The sequence below is a fragment of the Hoplias malabaricus genome, chromosome 8 (assembly GCF_029633855.1).
Source record: "Hoplias malabaricus isolate fHopMal1 chromosome 8, fHopMal1.hap1, whole genome shotgun sequence".
Lineage (NCBI taxonomy): Eukaryota > Metazoa > Chordata > Actinopteri > Characiformes > Erythrinidae > Hoplias > Hoplias malabaricus.
In genome coordinates this window covers 14,016,063-14,042,607 of record NC_089807.1, presented here as the reverse complement: position 1 = coordinate 14,042,607, position 26,545 = coordinate 14,016,063, and the positions used below count along the sequence as shown (strand labels likewise).

Sequence of the window (26,545 nt, the reverse complement as noted above, 5' to 3'; positions counted from 1 at the left end):
TGTTGATTTATGTTTACCGTCAAAGAGAGTCCGGCGGGTTTTGTCCATCCCCGCTAACTTCTCAAATGTTATGACTAACCATCAGGCATTCAGCCTTGTCCTGTAGCCATGTGTTGCCAATAAAAGAGGAATCACTTTGTGCCCTGGTGCTGCCCGATCATGCCTATTTACATGGAGATTATCATTTAATCATTTGAAGATCATTCAGCTTTTTAGCTTGAAAGTCAGGGATAGTATTTGGTATTTAATCATTTCTGGCAAAACTATTCTTGCAAGGACAAAAAGTAGTAAATTTATTCATTTATTTTAATAGTGCATGTATGTGTGTCGTACAAGTGGGGTGATGGGGATACTTTTCAAAATGTAACACATGCAATCTCAGCTAAATGTCTCATTCTATAGTCCCTTAAACTAAGTCTTCTTCTATCTTGATCACAGACATGAAGGTCTGCTGAACTATAGTAGAGGAGCTCAACACACACTGTGTTGGTGTAGGTCCAGAGACCTGTCGAGGGTGGGAGAAAAAAATGCACCCCTCTGACTCAGGATATGAACTGCAAAACTGTCTGGGTATCTGAGCATTTGTGGTAAGTTTAAATCTTTGAAAACCCATGGACAGACTCAGCTAAGGACATGTAATCGTCAACTTCCTTCAAAACATTAGATATAAAATAAATGAAAGAATCATGTTTATGATTTATGGCTCTACATTCTTATGTTGAAGGTGGTTGTATTTTACAGCATAGTTCACCAGAAATTCCAGAAAGCTTAGTTTCATTCTTATTAGGATTTTGTGCTTGTTGTTTACGACGGACCTCACAGTTTGAGTCAAGAACACATACACATGCATACAAGTACCTGAAGTAATACAGCATGCCTGCTAATCTGCAAATCACTCAACCCAGGCGGAAAACAAAGGTAGCCTTGTGTGCAGTGTAAGGCGATTTACATTTTTCTTGGTAAGAGGAGTCATCTTGGGAATAGCCGTAAATAAGGGCAGAGCTCAGCTATTGCCAGGCCAAGGCAACACAGCTTTAACTCATATAGTGTTTTTCAGTGAGGCCTCAGCTAGCTGTGAGCCGACAGGGCTGCTACAGACATGAAGGTCTTTAGTGGCTCTGATGCTCCTGTAGCACGTAGAGTTTCTACATGTTAAGTAAACTGTTCATTTACAGTCCTCAGCTGTGATATGGTCCTGTCTTCTCCATAGTTTACTGTAGTTTATTTTAGATTCATATTTTACTTTATTATAGTCTAGATACATTAGAGTGACCAGATCTGAGATGGTGAAAAAGAGGACACGTCTTGACGTAAAAAAGGACTACTGACGTGCAGACTGACCAGTTAAATGTTTACAGAGAAGGTTATCGACCAATAACCATAGCTCTACAGTCAGACCGTCCAATCCGAAGATTTTAGGCTACTTCACCATGCCCCCTTCTCACTCAAGCGAACCAAACGGAGTAGGGGAGGGCGGGACTAGTTTGTGAACGAAACGCTTCTCCAAATTCTACGTAAGCTCTAGAAAAACAAAATCCCGGATGTTTGTGAAATTCCACCCGGACATTTTTTTAAGTCTAAAAAAGAGGACATGTCCGGGTAAAAGAGGACATCTGGTCACCCTAAGATACATAGTATAATTTTGGCCCAGCCACTGAGACCTGCATATCGATGCAATTGTAATGTTGGTCTCAGTCCTGGATGAATGAGAGAGTTGCATCAGGAAGGGCATCTGGTGTAAACCTGCGCCAAGATAAATGTGTGGATGAGCCACTTTGTTGACCCCTAGGGGAAGCAGCCAAAAAACACAGAAAATGAAGCCCAATATCATTCATTCATTAAGTTCTGTAACTGATTCATCCTGATCCAGGCGCCAGGCATCACATCACAGGGCCTCACATACACGCTCACACCTGTGGACAATTTCACACCATCATTCCTCATACGTTCTTGGACTGTGGGAAGAAACCAGAACATTCAGAGGACACCCACGCAGACCAGGGACAAAACGCCCAACTCATTACCTGAATCAAGGGTCGTACCCAAGACCCCAGGACCTAGAGCTGTGTGGTAGCAACACTACCTGACTACCACTGTGCCTCCCCTATGTGATATTATTCATATTAGGTGTACAAATTGCCCTGTGAAGGACTGGCATCCCCTCCAGGGTGTATTCCTGCCTTGCGCCCAATGATTCCAGGTAGGCTCTGGACCCACGTGACCCTGAACTGGATAAACGGTTACAGATAATGGATGGAATCGATGGATGGTGTACAAATTTTCTCGTGCTCTTTTTTCATTTTATGGTAAATATAGTTATTCTCATTCTACAAAAAAATAGCACCTTTAAACCGTCTAAACCAAACTCATAGGTTTTTGTATACAATATTAATTCCAATAACACTGCAGTGCTTTTTCCTTGATGCAGTGACTAATAAATACTTCTTCTCACTTGCCATTATAAAACTACTTACTTTTTAGGTTGAATAAAATGACAACTGCCATTTTTAACACTAGGAAGAAATTACCAATATATGTTCTGAAACATATCTGTACACCTAATGCATAATTCTCTTCATTTCATCATGTAAAATTGTCAATAAATGAGCACAATTTGTTCTAATGTTTAAAGGCATCTCCTAATGAAGTGTATCCATTGCTGTGAGAGCTTTTGTGAGGTCAGGTACTGATGCTTGATGAATATTTCTAGCTCACGAGAGACACTTTAACTCATCCCAAAGAAAACAGTTGCGCTGCCCAACAGCCTAGTGCTGGAGGAGCAGAATGCCCCTCTACTAGACTCTTAACACTGGTCCATGTTCAGCAACTCCAGAGTTTCTTATTTTATTGGCAGTGCTTTACTGTGGAGATTATAACAACTATTATGCAACTGAATGCCTGCAGAAGTGCAGATATTTTGCTCATTGTTTTTTGTTGAAGTGAAGTTTGTATATGTCCTGCATAGAAATCACACATAAAAGAAAAAAGCAGCATGTGAAATTTTTATATTTTGTTTTATTGTCACACAACAAATATGAGTCGTTCTGATTTTAGTGTTGCGTTTTTCATAAATAGCAGGTTGTTCCACCTCGTCTGAGCCTCTCCAATCACAGCGCTGGATCAAAATTTACTTGAAAGCACAATGATGAGGTTAAATTGAGCAAAACACACAAAGAGCGTGGAGAATATTGTACTGATTACATACCATGAAAATGAGGACGAAGAAGAAAAAGAATCAAGTGAATTGACTCAAAAACAGCTTTTTCTTAATGCTGTGTGGCTTGCTTTGATTTACACTGAGGCATATTCTCAGCAAGCACAGAAACGGGTCATTCAGGGCTGTTTAGACAGAGTAAGAAATATGCCCTGTCGTTTGCTCCTTGTGGCATTTTGAACAATACAAGTCTCAGACATTTCATTAAACCCCCAGGGAATTGTGTTAACGTGTGGAATAAAGTGGCATAATCTGTCTCCTTTATTTTTGTTCATTGCAGTGGATGTGTTCATTTATTTTCACTTAGAAAATCCACACGACATCATTGGATGAAGATTGCTTAAACTTTGTGGTAAAACTATATAGAGTCAGCTCTGTGGACACCGATTAAGTGGAGTCTTGCACTGAACCACAGTGTTGATGGTGATTCAGTTGTAAAGATTCAGTTTGATCTGGGAAAGAGAATGAACTGTAATGCTGTTTGGTCATTTTTTATGTTATATTGTGATCCTTGACTGTTCTGTGTTGTCATGATCTCATGGTCTGAATCTGTCATAATGTACTATGACAGGCCGAGGGACTGCTTGGCTGACCTCTGACACCGGGACCTCAACGCTGAGAGATACAGTGTCTGCTGGGCACTGATGACCGTCTGCCTGATGTCAGGTCTGCATACTCTACATATGTGTATGTGCTGCAGACCTACCCCAACCACCATTAATCATCTTATTTAGACCAGCTTATCAGCCAGACGTGAGTCTCTCAGTGCACGTTTCTGTCCAGAAAAATACTCTGAATGTAGCATGGGCACATTTGATGAATAGCCTGATTTGTGCTAGGTCATTTATCCCTCAGCAGCTCCCTATGAAGGTCAGAAAAGTCACGTTTCACCTTTTCATGTGTGGATTACCATATGTGTATTTGTGGTGTTTTTAAGAATAGATGATGCTGTAACTACATCTACGTTTCTTCCTGAATTTTATCCCTCACCGTGCATAGAAGTGGAATGCATGAAGAACCAGCTGGGAGTGGCCACTGTGATGGATTCCGCTGTTATAATAGGCAGATTAAAAGGGTAATACCTCCTCTTGTACCCAGCCTGCAGCAGCTTCCAGCTCAGGCAGAGAGATTATCAGCCAAGGGCCAATGTTGCTATGGTGCTACTACTTACACACATAGCTGTAGCTTCCAGTTTCTCGTACCAGTGGAATAGCGTAATTCTGTCTCTTACATTATAGAAGCAGTAAGTGGGAGAGCTCTCTGACATGGCAATGGGAGACTCTGTTTTGTGGGTTGTGGTGGAATGTGTTTGCAGAGTTCTTGGCATTTCAACTGCTGCAGGTAGGATTTTGTAACATGGTATAATCCAAAGTTCAGTTCTTAAACATAAAGCTGTTGTCATTGCTTTGCACATATTTATGTGTAACACTGGGTTTTCTAATCACAACATTTTGTGATCTGTAGTGCACTGTGGGCGAGTTTGGTTCTTTTGTGTCATGCGATGTATTAGTGTGAATATGATCAAAACTTCACTTTTTCTTTTCTTGTCTTCATTAAAATCCTGCATATTATATGCAAATAGATTAGGTCAAAATAAGTCTTAGCAGACTTCTATTTTTTTCTGAAAGCCAGTCAGGAAACACCTGGTTCTCAGACAGTTATACACAGTTCCCACTTAAGGTCAGATTGAGGTCAGGTTAGGATGCAGACATATAAAAAAATCTTAAACTTATAATTTACTATGAATTTGAGTTTACTACATGTTACTCCTCCACTGAGATTTGCCTTCCACCACACTGCTTCTCCAAACATTACACCGCTGAGAGTGGTCCTCTTAAATCACTGAGAAAAATGGTCACATTACTCATGCTCTCCTCCCTAAACAATCTCACAGGGGAGGTCATTGTCCCCACAGGAGGACCATTTACACCCCTCTGACCTACTGTTTCAAACACATTCCTTTTAGGATTTTTATATATCTGTTACAAGGAATAAATCAAGTATTCTTTAGTTTTATGTTAGAAAGTATTATTTCTTGTTACAAGAGATAGTGGGCAGCTATCTTTTTTTAGGGTCAGAAAAGTCTGAGAGGTTTTGGACTTGTTCTGAAAAGGGCAATTCCTAACTGGAAAGTTTATTACTTATATTCTGTTATTTATGGGTTTGGCTGAAAAACATAGCATTCACATTGTGAATAAAAATATAATAGAAGTAAAATGGAGGGAAATATTTAATAGTGACATAAAGTAAAATAAATATTAATTTTAAAAATTATAATGTGAAATTAGTATTTTTCAGAGTTCTGTTGCTTAATGAAATGGTGCCACCTCTTCCGGAGAAAGAGGATAGAGGCAATTTGCCTTCAACATATGTGTGTCAAACCTGACATCTAGTGGCTAAATCTAGTAATTACATATAAACCGCGTCTCACACTGTGACGTTTAAGCCAAGCGGTCCTGCTTAAATTAACCACTACTGTGCGGTGTTATACTACGTCTGCCATTTATTAAACCAAGAATAATATAAATCAAATGATGGATTAAAATACAGTGTCATACTGTTCATTATTAGGAAAATAACAGATGGCATACTGTCAGAAAAATTGTCATTTTGGTGGTACGTTTTGCTGTCACTGTGGTACATTATCCGTAACTTTAGTTAGAGAACATCATTGTACCATGTTCTATATTATTTGTAGATTTTTAGTTGTGTTGATTCCATATGCCCAATTTCATCAGGGCTTATGTTATTTTATTTCACACAGTTCTATAATGACCTTTTACAAATATTCACCTCTCCTTCTGTAGAGGTTAATGTAATGTACCTTCAGGGAACACAGCTGGACTCTAACACCACTGATGTACCTTTAAAGGTATATTTGAACTGTTTGTTCAGTTCAATCTTAGGAACAATAATGGCGTTTGAAAGTTCAGCTAGCAAATTGACTGCATTCAGCTAATCATAGCTTAAAAGGAAAATACAACAATCCCTCAATTATACAATTATAAAATAATAATAATAATAATAATAATAATAATAATAATAATAATAATAAAAATAAATAAATAAATAAATAAATAAAAATAAAACAATAAAAAATACAACAATCCTTCAAATAAAAACTTGAACAAATAAATTAGATACCAGGATTGATAATCAGATCCCCGGGGTTCAGTTGGTTAGCCAATCAGGTTGCTCATTTGCAGTAATTAGTAAGAGCACAGAATTTCATCTAGCCAATCTAAGCACATCTGTACTAGCCAGCAGCTTGAAAAGCCAATAGCTCAGTATTTAACAAGACAAAGAAATGCCTGTCTTTTCTGAGGATTAGACTGCAAGACATATGACTTCTTTTACAACTAAAAGACTGTATTAACTGTGCCTGTGTTGACCTAATCTTTCTTGTGGCAGTGATGTGTGCTGTAGGAGTAGAAACTTTGTGTCAAGCAGACTTCCACAGCTTGGCTGTCTATCTCCTGTGAGTATTCTGATTGACCCCTTATTGTATTGTAGTGAGTTTATAAAAGAAAGTGAGGACTGCATGGATGCTTTTAGCTGCAGTCTTTTTACTAAACTAACACACACAAACAGCTTTATTGTAATTAGTGGAGGACGCCCAGGGGTTTCCTCCACTAGTTGGGGCCTTTAGGTGTTCAGCTCCTTCCCAGGAGGGACTCAATTGTTCTGCATTTGTGACTGTCTCCTTGAAGGTTCTCAATATGTTGTATCCACCCACACCTTCACAGCAAGCTTTCCGCCACCTGCAGCCATGCTCAATGCTCAGCACCCTCATTCTGCTCACTTGAACTTTGGTGCCATCTGCTTTGAATTTGTTTAGTGCATCACTGACTTGCATCTTTCATCAGCCACACCCCACTTCTGACAACAATGTAGCAAATTATGGAACATTCATTCATTGTCTGTAACCGATTATCCAGTTCAGGGTCGTTGTGGGTCCGGAGCCTACCCAGAGTCACTGGGTGCAAGGCAAGAACACACCCTGGAGGGTGGAAACTGGAGCACCTGGAGAAAACCCATGCACTGGGAGAACACACCAAACTCCTCACGGACAGTAACCCGGAGCGGGTGCAGCCTATTTGTGGAACATGGCACTTTTTAATTTTATGATCACAACCAAACACACACATACACACCAACTTCTAGCATTGAACATACTACAGCAAAAACAGGAAAACTACTGAGGAAGCAGCTGTTTATAATGGGAGCTGTTCTCTGTAGCCTGGCCCCTTTAAAGCCCCACTGACATGTGGAGACCATAGTGTTCTTGCATAGGAAATGACTCACTCACAGTGTCATAGAGTTCATGTTTACCCATTGGTTTAGATCTGTTTAAAATGTCTGTGATTCCATGGATAGGTCTGTTTTTATGCTCATGTATGATGGTTAAGGTTTTTGAAAAGCCTTAGATGAGGCTTTCAGTAGGAGTTTTATAATGAGATCCATCTGAAACTGGCATTCTCTTCCAGCTCTGGCGAACTGTCCAGTGGCAGTTAACAGCATTTTAAAAAAGGTTTTACAGGAAGTATGTACTTAGCTTAATCCTCACAAAATGATAAAATGTTGTGATTAAGGACAATTTAGCATTAGGGTAGAACTGGTAGGGGTTGCTGGGTAAAATGTGAATACCTAAATAAAATATTTTTTTAATGTTAAAACATCTAGATTTATGGTCAGTACAGGAACTTGTTTTTTTTATTGAAAGCAATCAGATCTCATCATTCTTTCTGAAGATTGTATCTTTCTGGGCTTGTAGCCAGTTCTTGCAGGTTCTGCATGAAAGGACAGGAGAAATGAAAGTGAGATCGAGATGGAGCCGTTAGAACATGTAGGGACAGCTTAGCGTAAAAGTGAAATCAACATACACAACAATAACTGACTTGACATTTGTTCACACTCAGCTCCAGCTACAGGACGTGACAGTAAATCCGAAAGCCTGACATTTCAGTTTATTGGAACATTACTTAACTTTTCATCTTTTGTCATGTTTTAGCATTTCATCTATTAGAGTTTTAATAGTTTTAGCATTTCATCGAGTAGAGTTTAAGTGTACATCTACATGAAATTATGTCTGTGCTATCTTGAATCTGCAAAGGGTCACTTCTACAGGGATGATGATCTTTGAAGTGGCATATTTCACCGATTCTCTTTTGACAACATGTCTTCCGTAAGTTCAGTATGATATGGCTAATTTAAATAAATAATTTTCAAATAGTGTTTATTAGTTCTGATCACAGTCTCTCCCCCCTCTCTGTTGATCACAGATGCCCACCGACATTTAAGTTCTTCATTATTTGGAAGAAGATGGCTAATGTTGGAGCCTTTCAGAAGTTCCTCTACTACACTATGATGTCAGTGGTGTGTTTCCTGCATCCAGTGTTAGTGTGGCATGCTGTTATGCCAGGTGAAGCTTACTTTTTGACTAGCTCAGCTTTTCTGTGGATGATTGAGATTGTCTTTAAATATATATATATATTATTTATCTTAAATATAATCAATATTATTTAATGCTTTTGTAAATATTAAACAAGTTTCATCATGTTTTAAGAGCACTATAATACTGGCCATCCCACACCTAGACTGTTTTTAGCAGCAATAATACAATCATATTTGTGATGTTTCAAAAAAACATTTTTTTTTTAAATATACTAAACTAATGCAGCAGCACACCAAAGACTATCATGCCACCATCAGTGGCACTGCAGCGCTGAGAATGATCCACCACCTTAGTCATACATGCTCTGTGGTGAATCTGAGGGGATACTAAGCAGTGAAGGACAGGGTAAAGGGAGGCTAACAAAGCATGCAGAGCAACAAATGGACTAAAGTGTGTAATAGTAGAAACACAAAATGCACCTGTATGGTAAACGGGTTTCTGGGTGTGTGTTTGTTACAAATGGTTGAATATTATCTAAATGCATCATGCTGAAATATGTTGCATTAAGTGATACAATCTTAATCAATTTTAGGGACTATGCTGCTGGTGACAGGATTGTTCAATTTTATTTTGAGCAAAAAGAAGAAGACGAGCTCCTCGAAACCATCCAGTGACTGTTATGGAGAACCTGCACTGTCGACTGCCTGTGTGAATGAATCAGGAGAAACGGAACAAATTCATTCCTTCTTCCGTGTTATCTCAGGCGGGAGGGTCTCCTTCATGCGAACCAGCAGCAGACTGCAGAGACCCTCAGAGAGTTCTCAGACAGAGCTTGAGACAGACCATTCCTCACAACATACAGACAGAACAGAGAGGAAAACTGAGCAGAGAAATGTACATCTGATTCAGAATTTTAGGGAAGATGAGACAGAGATGGACGAGTATGATGTGGAGTCCGAGACCACCTCAGATAAAGCACCGATGATCAAAATGTGAGGGGAAGCTGTGGGAAAGTGAAGAATGCACTGCAAATTATATAAGACTTGCATTGGCCAGCAGGGGTCATACAAATATAAAACAAAAGACACAGACCCATAATGGCAGATTGTGGCCTTTTTCCAGAGCAGTCTCTCTGGTGAACACACTGATGATTTTTTGAGCAACATTCATTCATTCATTATCTGTAACCTCTTATCCAGTTTAGGGTCGCGGTGGGTCCAGAGCCTACCTGGAATCATTGGGCGCAAGGCGGGAATACACCCTGGAGGGGGCGCCAGTCCTTCACAGGGCTCTGAGCAACATGTTGATCAGATTTACTCTGCAGTGTGATCTAAATATTCCATGTGGCCAAAGGTTTGTGAAAAATTGCTCCCTCAACATTTCTCCCATAATTAAGCCTATTAACGAGTCATTCATGATTTTAATAAAAAATACTTATTTATAAAATTATGAAAATGATTCTTCGAGGAAAGTGGCTTGGTCAGACATTTTTGCTCACTACAAAAAAAAAACAGCAAAGAGACTTCCAATCATCATGTTCCAAATGTTAAAAATCAAATCTTCTACAGTTCTGGGAGGCTTTAGTGTACATGATGGACCATTTCTGTAGGGATTTAATGCCACTCTGCCAACAAAGTATTAGTGAAGGCAGCAGAGGTGGCAAAAGTGCAAATCTCCAGGATTTCACGTCAACTGCCAGACTTCTCTAATAATCTCAAAGTAGCCTCTGAGGTGTCAGTGCCCTTAAACCAAATTTTGGGAAGTGATTTCAGCACAGTTCAGCTGATTCACAGACAGTTGCCTCTAGCTGATGTTTGCATTGAGAATAGTGCCCGTGAGCACATGTGCAGCTGTCCCAGAGGGTTGTATTTAATGCTTGAGTGTTTTATTTAATGCTTAGTGTGTGCACAACACCATACAATGAGTCTACACACCAGCTCTGTGTTTTGTTTAAGAGGTAAAACCTGAAATAAACTGCCCTTTTCACTTATATATAATTCCCCTGAGATGTGACCATAATTTGTTTTTGATATTTTCAAAACGCTTTGCGAATAAAACTGCACTGAATAATAATAATAATAATAATAATAATAATAATAATAATAATAGGTTTATACAGCCTTTCTCACACTCAAGGTCGCTTTACAACTATACAGGCATAATATACATCAATTACATTTTGCAACAAATGCATCCATTTAATCAGTCTGCTTCTGAGGTCCCACTGCTGTTCTTTAATGGAATTCTCTCTGTGATTGTATTTAGGTAAGTGCATTTAGGGAGTCTTGCCTCAAGATGGTATCAAGGCTTCATAAATCAATACAAGTCTGAGTTTTCATTCATCATCTGGCTTCTCACTGGCCAGACCTAGACAGGAGCTTTTTTCATCAACAGTGGACTGCTGCAATTTATATTTTCATCAACAGTGGACTGCTGCTTATCAAAGGCAAACATTTTGCCTTTGATAAGCAGTCTCCAATGCTGCGGTCCTGCTGATAATAATAAGTACCAAATTCTACAGGGGGATTTCCTCTCTGAGAGAATGCAGTCTATTTGATTTTTTTGTTTGTTTGTTTGTTTTGGTTTTAGAGAAATAACATGTAAACAGCTTTTGTTATTGCAATTTCATAGTCAAACTGCAGGACAAACAGATTAAGCTGGGGGAAAAAATGCTGCCAAACCACAAAAAAAGCACTTGTCAGAGGCTTATCTATTCAAAAGAATTGGAGTGAAAAATCAGAGGGGCACACTGGGTGAAAAAATGACGCTCCCCTTAAATCTGAGTTGAAATTTCCATCTGAAACCTGCGGTAGACAGGTTTATTTTTGTATTCTTTCACGTGTTTATTCTTTTGCTTTTTTTTTAATTATTATTATTAGAATGAGGTTTTTCATTGGGCCACCTCTATGGAGTTAATGTTGTGTCAGTAGATTTACCAAAGCAAAAATAAATCTGCAAACACATTTCTTATCATCAAGAGAACTCCATTCTCCTTGTTCAAATAATCATATCCCTTTAGACAAAGCTGGCTTCCCGTGGGGGAAGTGTCCTGGCAGCTCAAAGGATCAGCTTCCTCAAATATTTTATCAGGTCTTCTGCTGTCATATTTTCCTAGATGGTACTCTAGACTAAGCTAAATAACAGGAAACTCATTATCAGTGTCGGGAAATGCACAAATAGAAGATTTAGACAAGAATATAAAAACTTTTCACTTAATTTGGACATTGAACATTTTATTTTGCTTTTGTCTATTATCTGTATATTTGCAGTCTTGTTTTAGCCAGCAAGGCTTTTTTTTTTTTTTTTTTTTTTTGCTTTAATTCATGAACGTGTTTTATATGAAATGGATTGACTGCCCTCCGTTGAAGAGGCAGTAGATAAACTGAAGAAGGCCACGAAGGTGCTCTGGACGTTTCCCGGGGCAACCGAATTGTCAGACCTCCACGCGACTCTCATTGGCTTATTTTGAGAGTGGGCTCAGTGATTGGCTGATACGATTGTCACTCAACACTGTGTGTAAACGGCTCTTCTCCCTGAAGTGGCAGGGTCAAACCGACTACCCGAGGATCGACAAGAAACGAAAAAAGCTGGTGGTCGAGCGTACTCTGTTGACGCAGGGAAAGAAGGAAATGAAAGGGGAGATTAGTAAGAAAGCTTTTTTTTCTTTAAAAGCAAAAGGCAAATATTTTTTTTTCATTTACCTGAACACAGAAGTGTGAGAGAGAGAGCGGGCGGTTATAAGGTCGGATCCACAGTCTGAATGAACTGCAGGTGAGTTCAAGGCAGACGTTTGCACAACGTCCACTAAAAGATTTTTAAGCCCTATTTCTTTGTTGGTGTTTAAAAACGGACTTGTTTTTCTTAAGCACATTGTGAGATTAAAGTCAGTGTACATTTTCTGGACCCAAATCAAGGCACGTATCGCTAACTAACATCCCATAGGCAAGTCTCCATTGCTAAATGTAGCTGGATGGATTTGCTTTTGTTAGTCATTTTTAATATCACAAAAGGTTATTTTGCCATAAAAAGCCAATTTGATTTTCTTAAACCCTTTAAAAATTAATTATAATTATTAATTTAAATTTTTTTAGTAGTTTGAGATTTTTTCTTTGAACATTTTCATTATGTTTTGCTTCTTAAACTTTAAAAAGGTTTTCACCTCAGGTTCAAAACTGATTTTCTATAGAACACTTAACTGAATTTTTTTTGTTATATTTGATTTTGGGGAGTGAGGGGTAAGTCACTACTGTCCACAGCTACGTTCATTTTTCTCAGACTTGTAACTTGTTTAAAAATAGCTGGTCTCCTTCACGTTGGTCGTGGTCGTTTCACGCTAAACACTGTATGTGCTGTGAGGGGAGGAGCTCTGCAGCTGCACTGTAACACTGAGACAGACTCAATTAGACCTTAATGAAGAGCCACAGCTGGTGGAGCTGAATGATTAGTTGCAGGGTCACACTGTGATTTAAATTGTAGTGCATCCCTCAACAACACTGCTTTGATTGCTGCTCCTTTGTTAGGTAGACACGCCAGGTTGTTCGTAATTTACCATTTCATATGGCTGCCATTTAAGTGCTTTCCTTGAGACACATCCACATGAACTGATTGAATAATTTATGGTCTTAGACAAAGGTGGAGTCATGTCACAACACTCTTACTTCTGTTTATGTTCAAATTCTGTTAAAAAAATGTAGTTTCAATAGCCCCTAAAATCAGATAAAATAGCTAGATCAGAAATTTGAACATAAATGAAAATATATTACGTTAATTCATGTCAAACAATGGAATTTAGAATACAGAAAATATAATATATGTTTATGTCTTTGTATACCTAATTACATGACCCTCAGACAGCAGCCACTTGATTTTTATGTTTTGTCCCAATGTAAGTCATATTGTAGTCATACAAAGGATAATGTACATAATATCCTATGCCAATCCATTTGTGCCAGTCGCGTAGGGCCCACTCCACTCACCTGCCTGCTAACACAACATTCCTGTAATAATCTATCATTGACCATTTAAACCATAATCCAAATCAGCAGAGTTGCTGTAGACATTTATTATCCAATCAGCAACCAACTACACATAACACCTAAGGTTAGTCATTGGACCCGAGCCCATGTGTGCCCAACACATCCACTGCATTGCTAGCTCTTCACAGGGGTCATCAGGTAGGCACCTCCCCCATTAGTGTTTCACTGAATTAAGCCCACAAAATCTCTGGAAGTATTAACAGTGAAGTCCCACCCCCCACTCCATGCTAGCTGCACAGCCATCTTAAACATAATTCCACACTGGCCTCCCTGGTGACTAAGGCCATACCAAGCCCCACTGGAATATTTAATCTGTCACCAGTTCCATGTTAAATGTCTGTTATACCTTACCAGCAACTGCAATTACACAACACAGCACCCCACACACCTGCCCTGTCTTCCATGTACCTGATGTGGCCTTACTAAATGCTTTCCATGTGTCACCTAAACCAAGGCCTTCTCTTTTAATTGCAATGACACCCCTTAGCTCTATTGAGCTACTAGTTACCTGCACTGCCACTTCTTTCTTGCTTTAGTGACTAGAGCTACTGCTTTTACCACTGCATCCTTAGATCCTAAAAAAATAATCTCATGACTCAATTTTGCACATTTAAATTCCTCAAATAAATTTAAGTGGTAGAGAGACAGATTAATAAATTATGAACCCATGCAGGACCCCTCCTACTAAACATAAACCAACCACCCTGTCCATCACTACCCACAAACAAATTAAAGAATCCCTGAATGCCCCACTTCCCAACACAACTTATGCATCTTGTATTGCTGGGCGATATGAGCGCAAATCAATATCATGACTAATTGTACATTTTACCATGATTCCGATTAATGAACGCTTATTTAGTTTTTGTATTTTTAACCCTTATAGTTCAGTGACAAGGGTTGTACTGTAAATATGCTCCAGTATTTAATATGGAATATTTTTTCTCTAATGTTGCTGTTCCTCTCTTGTTTTCAGAGCACTGTTTATATTTGGTGTGTGATTGTGCTTTGGTCACTGAAACCATTTTTTCTCAGTGTTTATATTTGTCTTCTTTTTGTCCAGTGTCGTCTTAATTAAAGTCAAAGCAAAACATGTCCAAACCACAGACGCTGTGTTTTTCTTTGGTATGAGTTGCTTGGTTGGCTTCTGCGTTTAGGTTGCTTCCGTGTGGCAGACAGAGGCAGAATCACGTGGCTACAGCTTGGTAGCGTGGTTTTACAAGGACAGTACATGAACACATAATGAGGACATAACAAAATAAAAATAACTGATATAAACATTATAGACAAGATTATGTCGATTAGAAGTACTGAATGTGAATTTCTATGAATTACCCGGCCCTACTCAGTAGCCACAGTAAGCGTACAGAAGGCAGTCCTACCTTAAGCAACTTTTGAAAAAAAAAACAAAAAAAAAAAAAACAGGGATATTAGGCACTTTTCCAGTAATGCTGCTTCTCCTGGTCTGCTTTCCTTTTCAAGTTTTACTTTCTTGCACCAATTAATGTGTGTCTAGGGTTATCCTTTTTCTTTTTAATTACAGATTGTCCACATTATCTCCATGTAGATTAATGTCAGGAACTCTTTAGACCTAATTAAATGCTTTTTGGTTATAAATTGAGACTAATATTATTCAATATTATTCACCAATAATATTTCAGAATTGATTTCAAATTCTCTTACTGTGCATTCATTGGCTCTTTGTCTCTAACCTTGTGTCTTGATTGGCTCATCTAGCACAGTGCAATCAGTACAAATTGGGTAGTATATATTAGTAAGCTGGGTCAGTAATCCGTCCCTGGAGTTGTAGCACCAGTACCCCATACCATGCCACACCACTTAAACACAACAGCACCCCTAGCCACTTCCTTATAGCGTTGTTCTGCTGTGATTGGAAATATATACATATATTTACATCCAAATTTGGCACTCCTATCACTTTGTTAAAAATAGTAGTCTCATGTGACCAAGGCTAAAATTACAGTGAAGTAAGTTCAAAGGAAGTGGATAAATGGAAAATTAGATGGGACAATAACAGGTTAATGCTTTCTTCATCTTCATCATTTTCATTATTCTTTCACCTTTTTTGTCTTCTTCAACCTTGCTTCCTCTGCCATTTTATTCCTGGACAAGTAATTTGAAATATTCAGTTGAATGTTTTATTTTGAAAGACAAAACAAAGTGAATACAAAACCATTTTACAAAGTTATACAATAAAATGACAGTATAAAATCTTAGTAGCAAAAATTGTACATAAGTAATTAGTAGCTTTTACAATACTAGTATGTGGATAGAACAATTCTTCGTTTAGGAAAGAGGTTTTTTATACCCTGGTTCATGACCTGAGTTGGGATGACTCAACATGCCCTCTGGTCCAGGTTTTAAATTTCAACCCTGCAATCCAGAGTTTCCAGAAATCAGAAAAGCTCTGGTATCCGCTCATCCAAACCCCATGTTTTTACATGTTTCCCAACATGATTACATTTAAAAGAAACGTGGGTTTCAAATAATTTTTTTGGTGAAGTGATGCATCATAAAGAGGCACATCTGGATGGACTAACATGGAATTATATGTGCTACTCCACCTGGGAATAAGCAAGCAATAATTTCCTAAAAAAAAATTCCTGTGACTTTGAAATCCCAGTATCAGTTTTCTTCTCTGACCACCCACTGCTGTACAGTGTCAAGTGTTTTACTGCTGCCTTTTGTGTGAAGTGAAATTCTGAGTTTAAACTCAGCAGAAGACAAAGCTAAGGAACCCACTGAAGCCTAGTTTTGATATGCATGTTGCCTTCTCCTCCTGCGAACCACAGTGGGACTGGATAATACAGAGCAGGCTGATCCACCCTTGTCACAAAGTATATTTTGTTTTTTGTTTTAGTAAACCTTCAGTGTTAGCGTTGCATTGCTATTCATGGATAAAATGTGGGTCACCTATAAACCCTAGTTTAGGACATACATCACTTGCCAGCTGTTACACACTCATGGCCTCCTCTTTCCAACGAGTTTAGGCTTCATGCAGATTGATTTCTTCTTTTCGTTGAACTTAACCCTGCAGAAATAATTTTTAAAAATAAATAAATATATAAAAGTTGAGCGGATACGGCTCCATGGGTTTGTCTCATGCTTATCTCTCCTAAGTCAATTAGTGCTATTAAGGACAACTGTGACATGACTCTATGATTTTTAATCTAATGAAGATACTTTATATTTTGCAATTCACATGATGTAAATAACATCTCTCTTTTTATGTTCATCATGTAGCATTTAATGTGTCAACTATTTTTTTTCTCGTTTGAATGATTGTTTTATCACAATTTGACTGTTTATTATGTACTCTTTTTTCCACCCCTTGGTGGCAGTGTCCATCAAGTTCTGGAATACTGTAAATGCTCAATGAAAAAGACAGGTCTTCTATATATAATAAACACAAACTTATCATAAACATTTATAGCAATGGCTGGTTTCCATAGAAATTCCACAGAACATTTAGACAGAGCAATTTTTTATTGTATTTTATTACTTATTTGTTGTGATAGAACGGGAGGACTAGGAAAATGCAGCATATTTAATGTAAAGCATCTTGTATTAAGGTGTTTGTTGTTGACTTACTTTTTCCAGCATTTCATTAGGGCCTCTCCTTGTTTAAGATTTGTGTTCAGGCAAACTGATTTTGTTCCCATCTTGATGCTGTGGATTAAAGTAAATTATATGACATTTCAGACCCTGAAGTTTAACTAGCTGAGAGACTCTGACCGAAGCTCTTCAGGTATCACTCCGCAAAATACATGTAACCTAGCAACGACGCCCGCGCTTACAAGACAGCGCTGTGCCTGGACTTTGTCACCAACGGCAACCGGTTCATTTTCCGTTCGCGCACCTTTTTTTTAAAAAAGAAGTGACGTCCTATGGTGCGGGGCACTGCCCACCTTACAGCATGTTTGGACCCTCCAGTGCCCCCCCCCCCTTAAATTAAGCGTATATCTAATCACATATGCTAACACAAGGTGACAAAGCGGCACACTAATGTAACCACTAATTTTCCAGTCTCGTGCGCATTGATTTGGACTGCGCATGCATTTGTACGAAACATGAGAAATATAGAATTCATATTATGCACAATTGTAAATTTTGAAATTGTAACTTCAATCTGTTAAAATAAAATATTGAATACTTTTGAATGCATACTTTTGTTTCTTAATGCCTGCAAAGCACCATAAGTTAGAAAGCAATCGGCTCCTCTATTTACAATTTAAAAGTAAATTGCTACGTCTATGTGGTTTCTGTGATTAAGGGGGTTATCATATGACAAGCGTTCTGCGCGTCGCTCACCGCAATGCTGAGCGCAGCGCACGTCGCCGCTTTGCTTGAGTTTCTCATCCATATCTACAGTATCTTCGACCCGCGCTGCTTGTGTCACATCATACACTTCAGTCCATCTCATTGGCTGCGCCAAGCGACGCAACAAAGCGACAAAACAGCACCGCCGTCACCACAGAAAAACAAAGGCATCGCCTATGGCAAATCACTGAAAAGATCTTGAAAAGATCGCGAAGGCACTCAGTTCGCCCAATCCTCGCGAATTTCTTTTCGAAAGAAGTGTTGAGGCCTTTACTCTCGCGCGCGGGAGCCAAGTGAAATTATTTTGTTTCTGTCGTTGAATGCTATTGGCTGATGTTTTGTTAGTGCCCGCCTTTGAGAAGCCTTCGCCGATAAGTTTCGTTTTGAAATGGGGAAAATGGAAAACAGTAGACTGTTTATCTATTAACCGCTTTCTGATTTGAAAAGAGGAAAGAAACTAACAGAGAAATTAAACGGGATAATGCCATGACTGTGCTTTCTGGTCTGTTCAGGGTCATAGTGGGCCAGAATTATTGGGCACAAGGTAGGAACACACCCTGGACAGAGAATCAGTCCATCATACCCACACAGTCACCACACCCACACGTCTATGGACATTTGGAACAGTCAGTCCACCTACTAAAATTCTTAGACTAAGGGAGGACACTGGAGCACCCTTAGGAAACCCACACAGACAGAGGGAGTCTGTCTGAGAAGATCAGACTCCTGAGAAGCCTTACTCTTCTCAGAATTTTGAGTTGTTATGAGTGGTTTGTGATTTATCATTTCAATCTAACAGCTCTAGTCTTGCTCTTGCTGCAGATTTCTATGTATTAGAAAAGCCAGGGGGCTTCATGAAGGTTGAATTTGTTATATATATATATATATATATAGTTTTTGTTTTACCTAGTTTGACAGGTATTTTGGGGCTTGAGTTCACAGTATCAGTTCTGAGGTCAATGTCCTATAAATATTCATTATTAGATTTATAAGCGTGCATTAAAATTATTGTTTTTTCTATGGGAGCTTTGAGTGTTGGGGTACAGTGGGATTGCTTATAAATTGCTGTAGGGTAAAGTTGTATTATGTTTCTGGTGCATTCTTGTCACTTGTCTCAACAGGTTGTTAACGACTTTCATTCAACACAGCCAAATACATGGTCACTGACTGTTTTTAAAAGTGAAGGCAGGGAGGCAATAGCATGAAATCCTGTGCAGTTTCCTCACCTTATATGGGAGTACTGATTATCTGAAATTCAGACTGAAATAGAACAACCCAAGCAAAAGTAAACATAGACCTCCATGAAACAGCTTTTGTCTGAGGCATACAGGACTGACTGTGCTCCTGAATACTTTTGCTAATATTGAATAAGTCAAATGTTTGCTAGTCAGGGTGACAAAGAAGTGTGAATTATAAAGAAAAAGTTATACTGACAGGTGAAGATGAAAATACTAGCACTTAAACATGCTGTAGCTGACAGAAAAACAGGAACAAATGACATAACCTGGGCATTAGTACAGAAAGATTAATTGTTTTCATGTCAAAATTACAAGTCAAAATGTTATAACCCAGTGACATCAAAGGCATGCACTGTTGTAAATGAGTTCAGTCAGGCTAAAACAAACCATATGCTGTGTGATAGATACACTTTGTGGCTAAAAGTTTATGGACTCCTGCTCATTCAAATTTCAAATAAGTGAACCGTAGTTTGTCTCTTTTGCTGTGGCATCTGGTTTTACTCGTATTGGAAGGCTTTAGGCTAAATGTTGGAACACTGCAGTGAGGATTTAATGACATCTGATTCAGGAATAGAATTAGTTTTATATCATAATTTACATTACATCTTATCCTTGTGATACTTAAAGGAGCTCCATCACTCCAGAGAATGCAGTTCCACTGTTTTCACAGACAGAAGCCGGGGAGCTCTAAACCCTAAGCTGTATGTACACAAAAGAAATCTTTAGTCCCCAGTGGGCACAACTTAAAATAGCTGAATTAGTTTTCAGTTATAAACATTGTCCACAGAAGTTTGGACACACGGAGTAATTTTGAAAAAATGCTACATTGATTTTATTATAGATTTAAGCGTTCAGAATTTGAGGCAAGTCTAGAATGAATTGAAAATAATCAAATCACAATTGCCATATTGGTCAAAAACATTTCTTGCAATTAGATCACAGATAATTCAGCCCTTAAGACTAATCATGAGCAGAAATGCCTTCAAAAGAATGAACACATTCACGGCCTGAATTTGTGCTTCCTCTGACCTCGTCACTTTATGACTTTATAATTGATCATTAAGCCCTTCCTAAGTTTCATTAGATGTGCTGCAGCAAGCAGAACAAAATAATGTGCAGAACAGCTTCTTTACAGCTAAAAGTATGAAAGCATGCTCTCATAAAATAGATATTCACCTCTTAACACACGTGCTGTTTATTTAACTTCTAAACAAGACTAAGGCATACTTACATGATTTGAACCTTATTGCAAAGGACTTCTGGCATTTTCACTTCAAAGTCAGTGATGCTTCTCCACTGCACAAACTCTATCTCTTTGACACATTCACATTTTTCCCGAATAGATATGGCAACAGTCACATTATCTGGAATGAGAAACAAGAGAGAGAAATAAACGTGTAGAATAGTTTGTAGGCTTAATAGATGTGTACTAAACAACATGCATCAGTACTGAGAGAACTGTACCTGTTAGGATGTGTACAAAAAAGAAGAGTTTCACAAGACCCAAATTAGCTTGCAGTATCCTGAAAGCCATGTCAGCTGTGAGCTGTAGCTGTAGAAATTCAAGTAAAATGAGCTTGCAGAGAAGAGTGGGTTTGAGCATGTGTGTGCGCATGTTTGTGTGTGTTTTGTGTGTGTGTGTCTTGTCCTGAAATCCCCTTTTTTCCCGTTTGCCCTTATTTAGCCAGATACATGATTTCACATGCTGGTAGTCATGATTATTTTTATGGCATTCCGATGTAAGACATGATCTGTCAAATAGTTTTACCAACATTATTTAATTAAACTATAGAACTAATACTGTTTCTGAAAGTTTCAATGGGTCTTCTCCAAACCAAATTACGATTTGTTTATTCAGGTGCATGAACTTGCCCATTTATGTTTGGACAGGAACTTGCAGAACACTGCATTCCCGCCCCAGGAGCAGAATTAACTCCATTCAGATTGAGCCCATTGACCCCAAACAACAAGCCCCCAAACAACATTTTAGAGCAGTTCCACCTCTTTCTTTTCTTCATATAAACATAGCACATACTTATCCCACAAATGCATGTTCCTTACAAATGTGGCACCATTTAAAAGGGAAATTAACAGGCTTTCCAATGGTATAAGATTTATTGTCAAGAAGCATTGTTACAACAAAGAAATAATCTACCAAACACAAATTTCTTTACTTTTTGTGCTTGGGAAAGAATGAATTGTGATACTTCCTTTTTGAAATCCCTTACAAATTTAGCTGTTTTTCTTTTTTCTAGCATCCAAAAACTGACCCACATATTTTTACTATTTTATGTTTTTAAAAATGTTGATATTAGGATATTTATGATAAATATTAAGTAAGTGTTAGAGATATAAATTCATCTGATTTTACTTGTTTGGCAAAACAATAATTTATGAAAGAATACAAACAATTAAATATTAAATTATAAAATATTAATCACTCTCTACTTCTGGGCTCCAGCCCCACCGGGACCCTGAACTGGATAATCGGTTACAGACAATGAATAAATTAGTGAATGAAATCACCCTCTACATATTTAGAAAAACTGGACTGTGAAAAAAAGGTGAACTTGAGTGAAAGCCAAGAGTATATGTTTATACACAGCCAAGAGATGCCTTTCAACATTTACATGTTGGTTGATTGATAATGACGTGGGCAGACATCATTCATTATATCAGATGACGCTTCTGCATGGTTCAAAGATGAAAATTACCCTGTTCAAAGATGAAAGCAAAGCAATTCCACCTCCTCCTAGGGGCTTTTTATCTTGATCTAATATCTGTCTCTACACACAGTTTACGGGCCTCACCTGTATGTTTTCTTTTTTAAATCTTCTTAAAACATGCACAGAATAACCAGCTGTGTTCCGCCTCCATAACGCCCACATTTACCTATAAATGGTAAATGCAAATAACCTTGTGAATATTTAAACGCCAGCTTCCATATTCATTTTTGCGTGAGATAGTGGCGATATCAGAGGACCAAAGAGCATGTGTGGTAGAAGTTCTTGTTTCAGAGGTTGAATGTGTTATTTGGTGCCTCAGTAGTAGCATTACAAACAAAGAAAGTTAGTTGAGTGGCAACATGTATCTACAGGAGTAAACAGTGTTAAATCAGCTTATTAACCAGTAATCATTCTGATTCTGATTTCATCAAAAAAATCATCATGATCTCTGAAATCATGTTGTCGCATCATTTGTCAGTTAGTTAGGTCTCTGTAGTGCCAAAAAAAGACATTATGACAGGGAGTGCATCAACCTATTTATAGACCTGTGATTTTGTGCAAGTTACTGCTGTTTAGGCTTGTAATTATCTGCAACGATTACCAGCCCATAACAATTTACTGTCTGTTTATTATGGAGTTTAATTTCTTATAATAATAATAATAATGATAGTAATAGTAATAATAGGGCGGCACGGTGGCGCAGCAGGTAGTGTCACACAGCGCCAGGGACCTGGAGGTTGTGGGTTCGATTCCCGCTACAGGTGACTGTCTGTGAGGAGTTTGGTGTGTTCTCCCCATGTCCGCATGGGTTTCCTCCGGGATCCCTCCAAATCCCTGAATTGGATAAGTGGTTACAGATAATGAATGAATGAATAATAATAATAATAATGAACTTCATGTATATGGCACTTTTTCAAAACAGTTTTAAAGCATTTTCCAAATTACTGTGAGATAAAACAAAATAGACTAAAATAATTTAAATGAAAAAATCATAATGAAATAGACAGAGAACTAAAACATCCATTAATTCATTCATTGTCCAACCGCTTTTTTAATTCAGGGTTGCAGTGTGTCTGGAGCCTACCCCAAATCACTGGGCTCAAGGCGGGAGCACACCCTGGAGGGGGCGCCAGTCCTTCATAGGGCGACACAAACATTCACTTACACCTATTGAGAAGTCAGTCCACCTACCAACATGTGTTTTTGGAACATGGGAGGAAACTGGAACACCCGGACAAAGGGAGAAAACAGCAAACTCCTCACAGACAGTCACCCAAAGCGTGGCTCATATCCACAACCCCAGGACCCTGGAGCTGAGTGACAGCGACAATACCGATAGTATCACCATGCCAACCCTGAAATAAAAAAAGCTAGAAAAACAATAAAACAATTAAAGCAAGTAAAACAATATTGCAAATAAAGTAGAATGAGTTGCAGCAAGCATTGAAAATTAACAAATGCAGAATATAAAAAATAAAGCTATTTTAAGCAAGTGAGTGTTAATCTTCCTTATTTCTTCTGTAATCTTGTTTTTTTTTTTTTATCTTAACCTATTATGGACCGATACATGTGAGGATGTTTTGTGTATTTACCTGCAATTCTCTATTTTACCACATGATATCACCAATTTGCGGTGGCGCAGCAGGTAGTGTCGCAGTCACACAGCTCCAGGGACCTGGAGGTTGTGGGTTCGATTCCCGCTCCGGGTGACTGTCTGAGAGGAGGTGTGTTCTCCACGTGTCCGCGTGGGTTTCCTCCGGGTGCTCCGGTTTCCTCCCACAGTCCAAAAACACACGTTGGTAGGTGGATTGGCGACTTAAAAGTGTCTGTGAATATGTCTGTGTTGCCCTGTGAAGCACTGGCGCCCCCTCCAGGGTGTATTCCTGCCTTGCGCCCAATGATTCCAGGTAGGCTCTGGACCCACCGTGACCCTGAATTGGATAAGTAGTTACAGATAATGAATGAATATCACCAATTTGCACTGTCTCTGCAAAGTTTTCTAGGTACGCATAGGTCAAACCTTGCTTAAATATTTGTTCATATTTACACATAGTTTTTCTTTATAAATCATAGTTTTTGCATGAGATGTTGCACACGCACATTTCAGACCCATTTTTGTGTGTATGCATCCTATATAAATAAGGCCCCAGGTCTTATTGTATACCATATAAAAGTATGAATACAATCTAGAATACTTTCACTTGGGCTACCCAGAAGGGGCGAAAAAGTCAAACGGACTAAAAACTAAACCCCCCAAAAAATATATATATAAATGTATTGTCAGACCTGTTGACAATACATGGAATAATCCTTCCAGTGCTTGATATATCAGTAGGCAACTCTGTCTGCAGTAAAATCAGGAGTGGTACAATACTACAGCTTTACTGTTTTGTTTTAGTTACATTTAGAGCATTGTATACCTTCAGAAGCAATTGACAATAATTCATTATGAACCACACCTAACTTTTCTGTGATATTTCCACTTTCAATATTGCAGTAGCATCAAGGAGCAGGATGTAATTCCTTCAAGGTGGAACTGGAAATTTACTTGATAACTACAAAAACTTCAGCATATTACTATTGATGATTTATGCTTGTTATGAAGTAAAGAGTCATTATACTCTGAAACTAAATTAAACTAAGATAATACCTTGATTATCATAGTTTTTAAAAGAGAAAACAAATTTGGTTGCTTGTGCAGACGTCATGCTGGTCTATACCCTATCTTTTTATCCCAGCAAGTATTAGGTAGAATAGAGAGGTGGACAAAACTCCAAAAACATATCAAAAACATGTTTCTTTTACATCATCTTTAATCACTAGCTGTAAGAGAAGGTCTGGATCAAAAATGTGAACTAGTTCATTTTAGGACACATTTATAAGGATAAAATGCTTCATTCACATAAGGAAAAATCATGATAAGAGGATTTTATGTCAGACACTGGAAGTTCATATAGATCAAAAGAGATCAAATGGGACTAAAATGAAGTCTTAGGGCTTTATGACCTCTGTAAAAATTAAAACTTTATTCTTCTTTCATATCTGAAGAAATCATCAGGAATTTCTGTTCTTCCTTCCAGTATGAGTAGATACAGTGCCTCGGCTCCCTTGAACTTTTCAACCTTTTGCCACATTTCAGGCTTCAAACATAAAGATATAAAATTTACATTTTTTGTGAAGAATCAACAACAAGTGGGACACAATCCTGAAGTGGAATGAAATTTATTGGACGTGTCAATTTTTTTAACAAATAAAAAACTGAAAATTGGGGTATGCAATATTATACGCCCCCCCTTGTGTTAATACTTTGTAGCGCCACCTTTTGCTGCAATTACAGCTGCAAGACGTTTGGGGTATGTCTCTATCAGTTTTGCACATCGAGAGACTGAAATTCTTGCTCATTCTTCATTGCAAAACAGCTCGAGCTCAGTGAGGTTGGATGGAGAGTGTTTGTGAACAGCAGTCTTCAGCTCTTTCCACAGATTGGATTCAGGTCTGGACTTTGACTTGGCCATTCCAACACCTGGATATGTTTATTTGTGAACAATTCCATTGTAGATTTGGCTTTATGTTTTGGATCATTGTCTTGTTGGAAGATAAATCTCCATCCCAGTCTCGGGTCTCTTGCAGACTCCAACAGGTTTTCTTCTAGAATGGTCCTGTATTTGGCCCCATCCATCTTCCCATCAATTTTGACCATCTTCCCTGTCCCTGCTGACGAAAAGCAGGCCCAAACCATGATGCTGCCACCACCATGTTTGACAGTGGGGATGGTGTGTTCAGGGTGATGAGTTGTGTTGCTTTTACGCCAAACATATCATTTTGCATTGTGGTCAAACAGTTCAATTTTAGTTTCATCTGACCAGAGCACCTTCTTCCACATGTTTGGTGTGTCTCCCAGGTGGCTTGTGGCAAACTTTAAACAAGACTTTTTATGGATATCTTTGAGAAATGGCTTTCTTCTTGCCACTCTTCCATAAAGGCCAGATTTATGCAGTGTACAACTGATGTCCTATGGACAGACTCTCCCACCTCAGCTGCAGATCTCTGCAGTTCATCCAGAGTGATCATGGGCCTCTTGGCTGCATCTCTGATCAGTCTTCACCTTGTTCGAGATGAAAGTTTAGAGGGATGGCCGGGTCTTGGTATATTTGCAGTGGTCTGATATGCCTTCCATTTCAATATGATTGCTTGCACAGTGCTCCTTGGGATGTTTAAAGCTTGGGAAATCTTTTTGTATCCAAATCCAGCTTTAAACTTCTCCACAACAGTATCTTAGACCTGCCTGGTGTGTCCCTTGGTCTTCATGATGCTCTCTGCACTTTGAACAGAACCATGAGACTATCACAGAGCAGGTGCATTTATACGGAGACTTGATTACACACAGATGGATTCCATTTATCATCATCAGTCATTTGGGACAACATTGGATCATTCAGATCATCCTCACTGAACTTCTGGAGTGAGTTTGCTGCACTAAAAATAAAGGGGCTGAATAATATTGCACACCACACTTTTCAGTTTTTTATTTGTTAAAAAATTTGACACATCCAATAAATTTCATTCCACTTCACGATTGTGTCACACTTGTTGTT

The 26,545-nt window shown here is 38.5% G+C and overlaps 3 protein-coding genes across 6 annotated transcripts in view; 2 read left to right on the top strand and 1 right to left on the bottom strand.

Annotated features, from left to right (window-relative positions):
• The first annotated feature begins 4,037 nt into the window (after positions 1-4,037).
• On the top strand, positions 4,038-10,439 carry tmem72 (transmembrane protein 72). 2 transcript variants are annotated; one of them, XM_066679952.1, is made up of 7 exons: positions 4,038-4,084; positions 4,214-4,289; positions 4,453-4,555; positions 6,626-6,692; positions 8,328-8,399; positions 8,497-8,636; positions 9,202-10,439. In XM_066679952.1, the coding sequence occupies exons 3-7, from the start codon at positions 4,480-4,482 to the stop codon at positions 9,603-9,605; spliced, it is 759 nt and encodes a 252-aa protein (XP_066536049.1). In that variant the 5' UTR covers positions 4,038-4,084; positions 4,214-4,289; positions 4,453-4,479; the 3' UTR covers positions 9,606-10,439. The 2 variants fall into 2 exon arrangements, with proteins under 2 accessions (XP_066536049.1, XP_066536048.1); XM_066679951.1 differs by lacking the exons at positions 4,038-4,084; positions 4,214-4,289 and having other exon boundaries at positions 4,341-4,555.
• Positions 10,440-12,044: 1,605 nt separating this feature from the next.
• Positions 12,045-26,545, top strand: part of rassf4a (Ras association domain family member 4a) — a 38,420-nt gene continuing 23,919 nt past the window's right edge. For both annotated transcript variants that reach the window (XM_066679835.1, XM_066679836.1), the window contains exon 1: positions 12,045-12,380. The gene's annotated coding sequence lies outside the window, so the exon portion shown is untranslated. The remainder of the gene's footprint in view (positions 12,381-26,545) is intronic.
• Positions 15,798-20,833, bottom strand: cxcl18a.1 (chemokine (C-X-C motif) ligand 18a, duplicate 1). 2 transcript variants are annotated; one of them, XM_066679587.1, is made up of 5 exons: positions 20,689-20,833; positions 20,456-20,588; positions 17,258-17,335; positions 16,605-16,697; positions 15,798-16,039 (listed from the first exon to the last, which is right to left on the bottom strand). In XM_066679587.1, exons 1-4 carry the CDS (start codon positions 20,825-20,827, stop codon positions 16,628-16,630), a joined length of 420 nt encoding a protein of 139 aa, XP_066535684.1. In that variant the 5' UTR covers positions 20,828-20,833; the 3' UTR covers positions 15,798-16,039; positions 16,605-16,627. The 2 variants fall into 2 exon arrangements, with proteins under 2 accessions (XP_066535684.1, XP_066535683.1); XM_066679586.1 differs by having other exon boundaries at positions 15,798-16,697.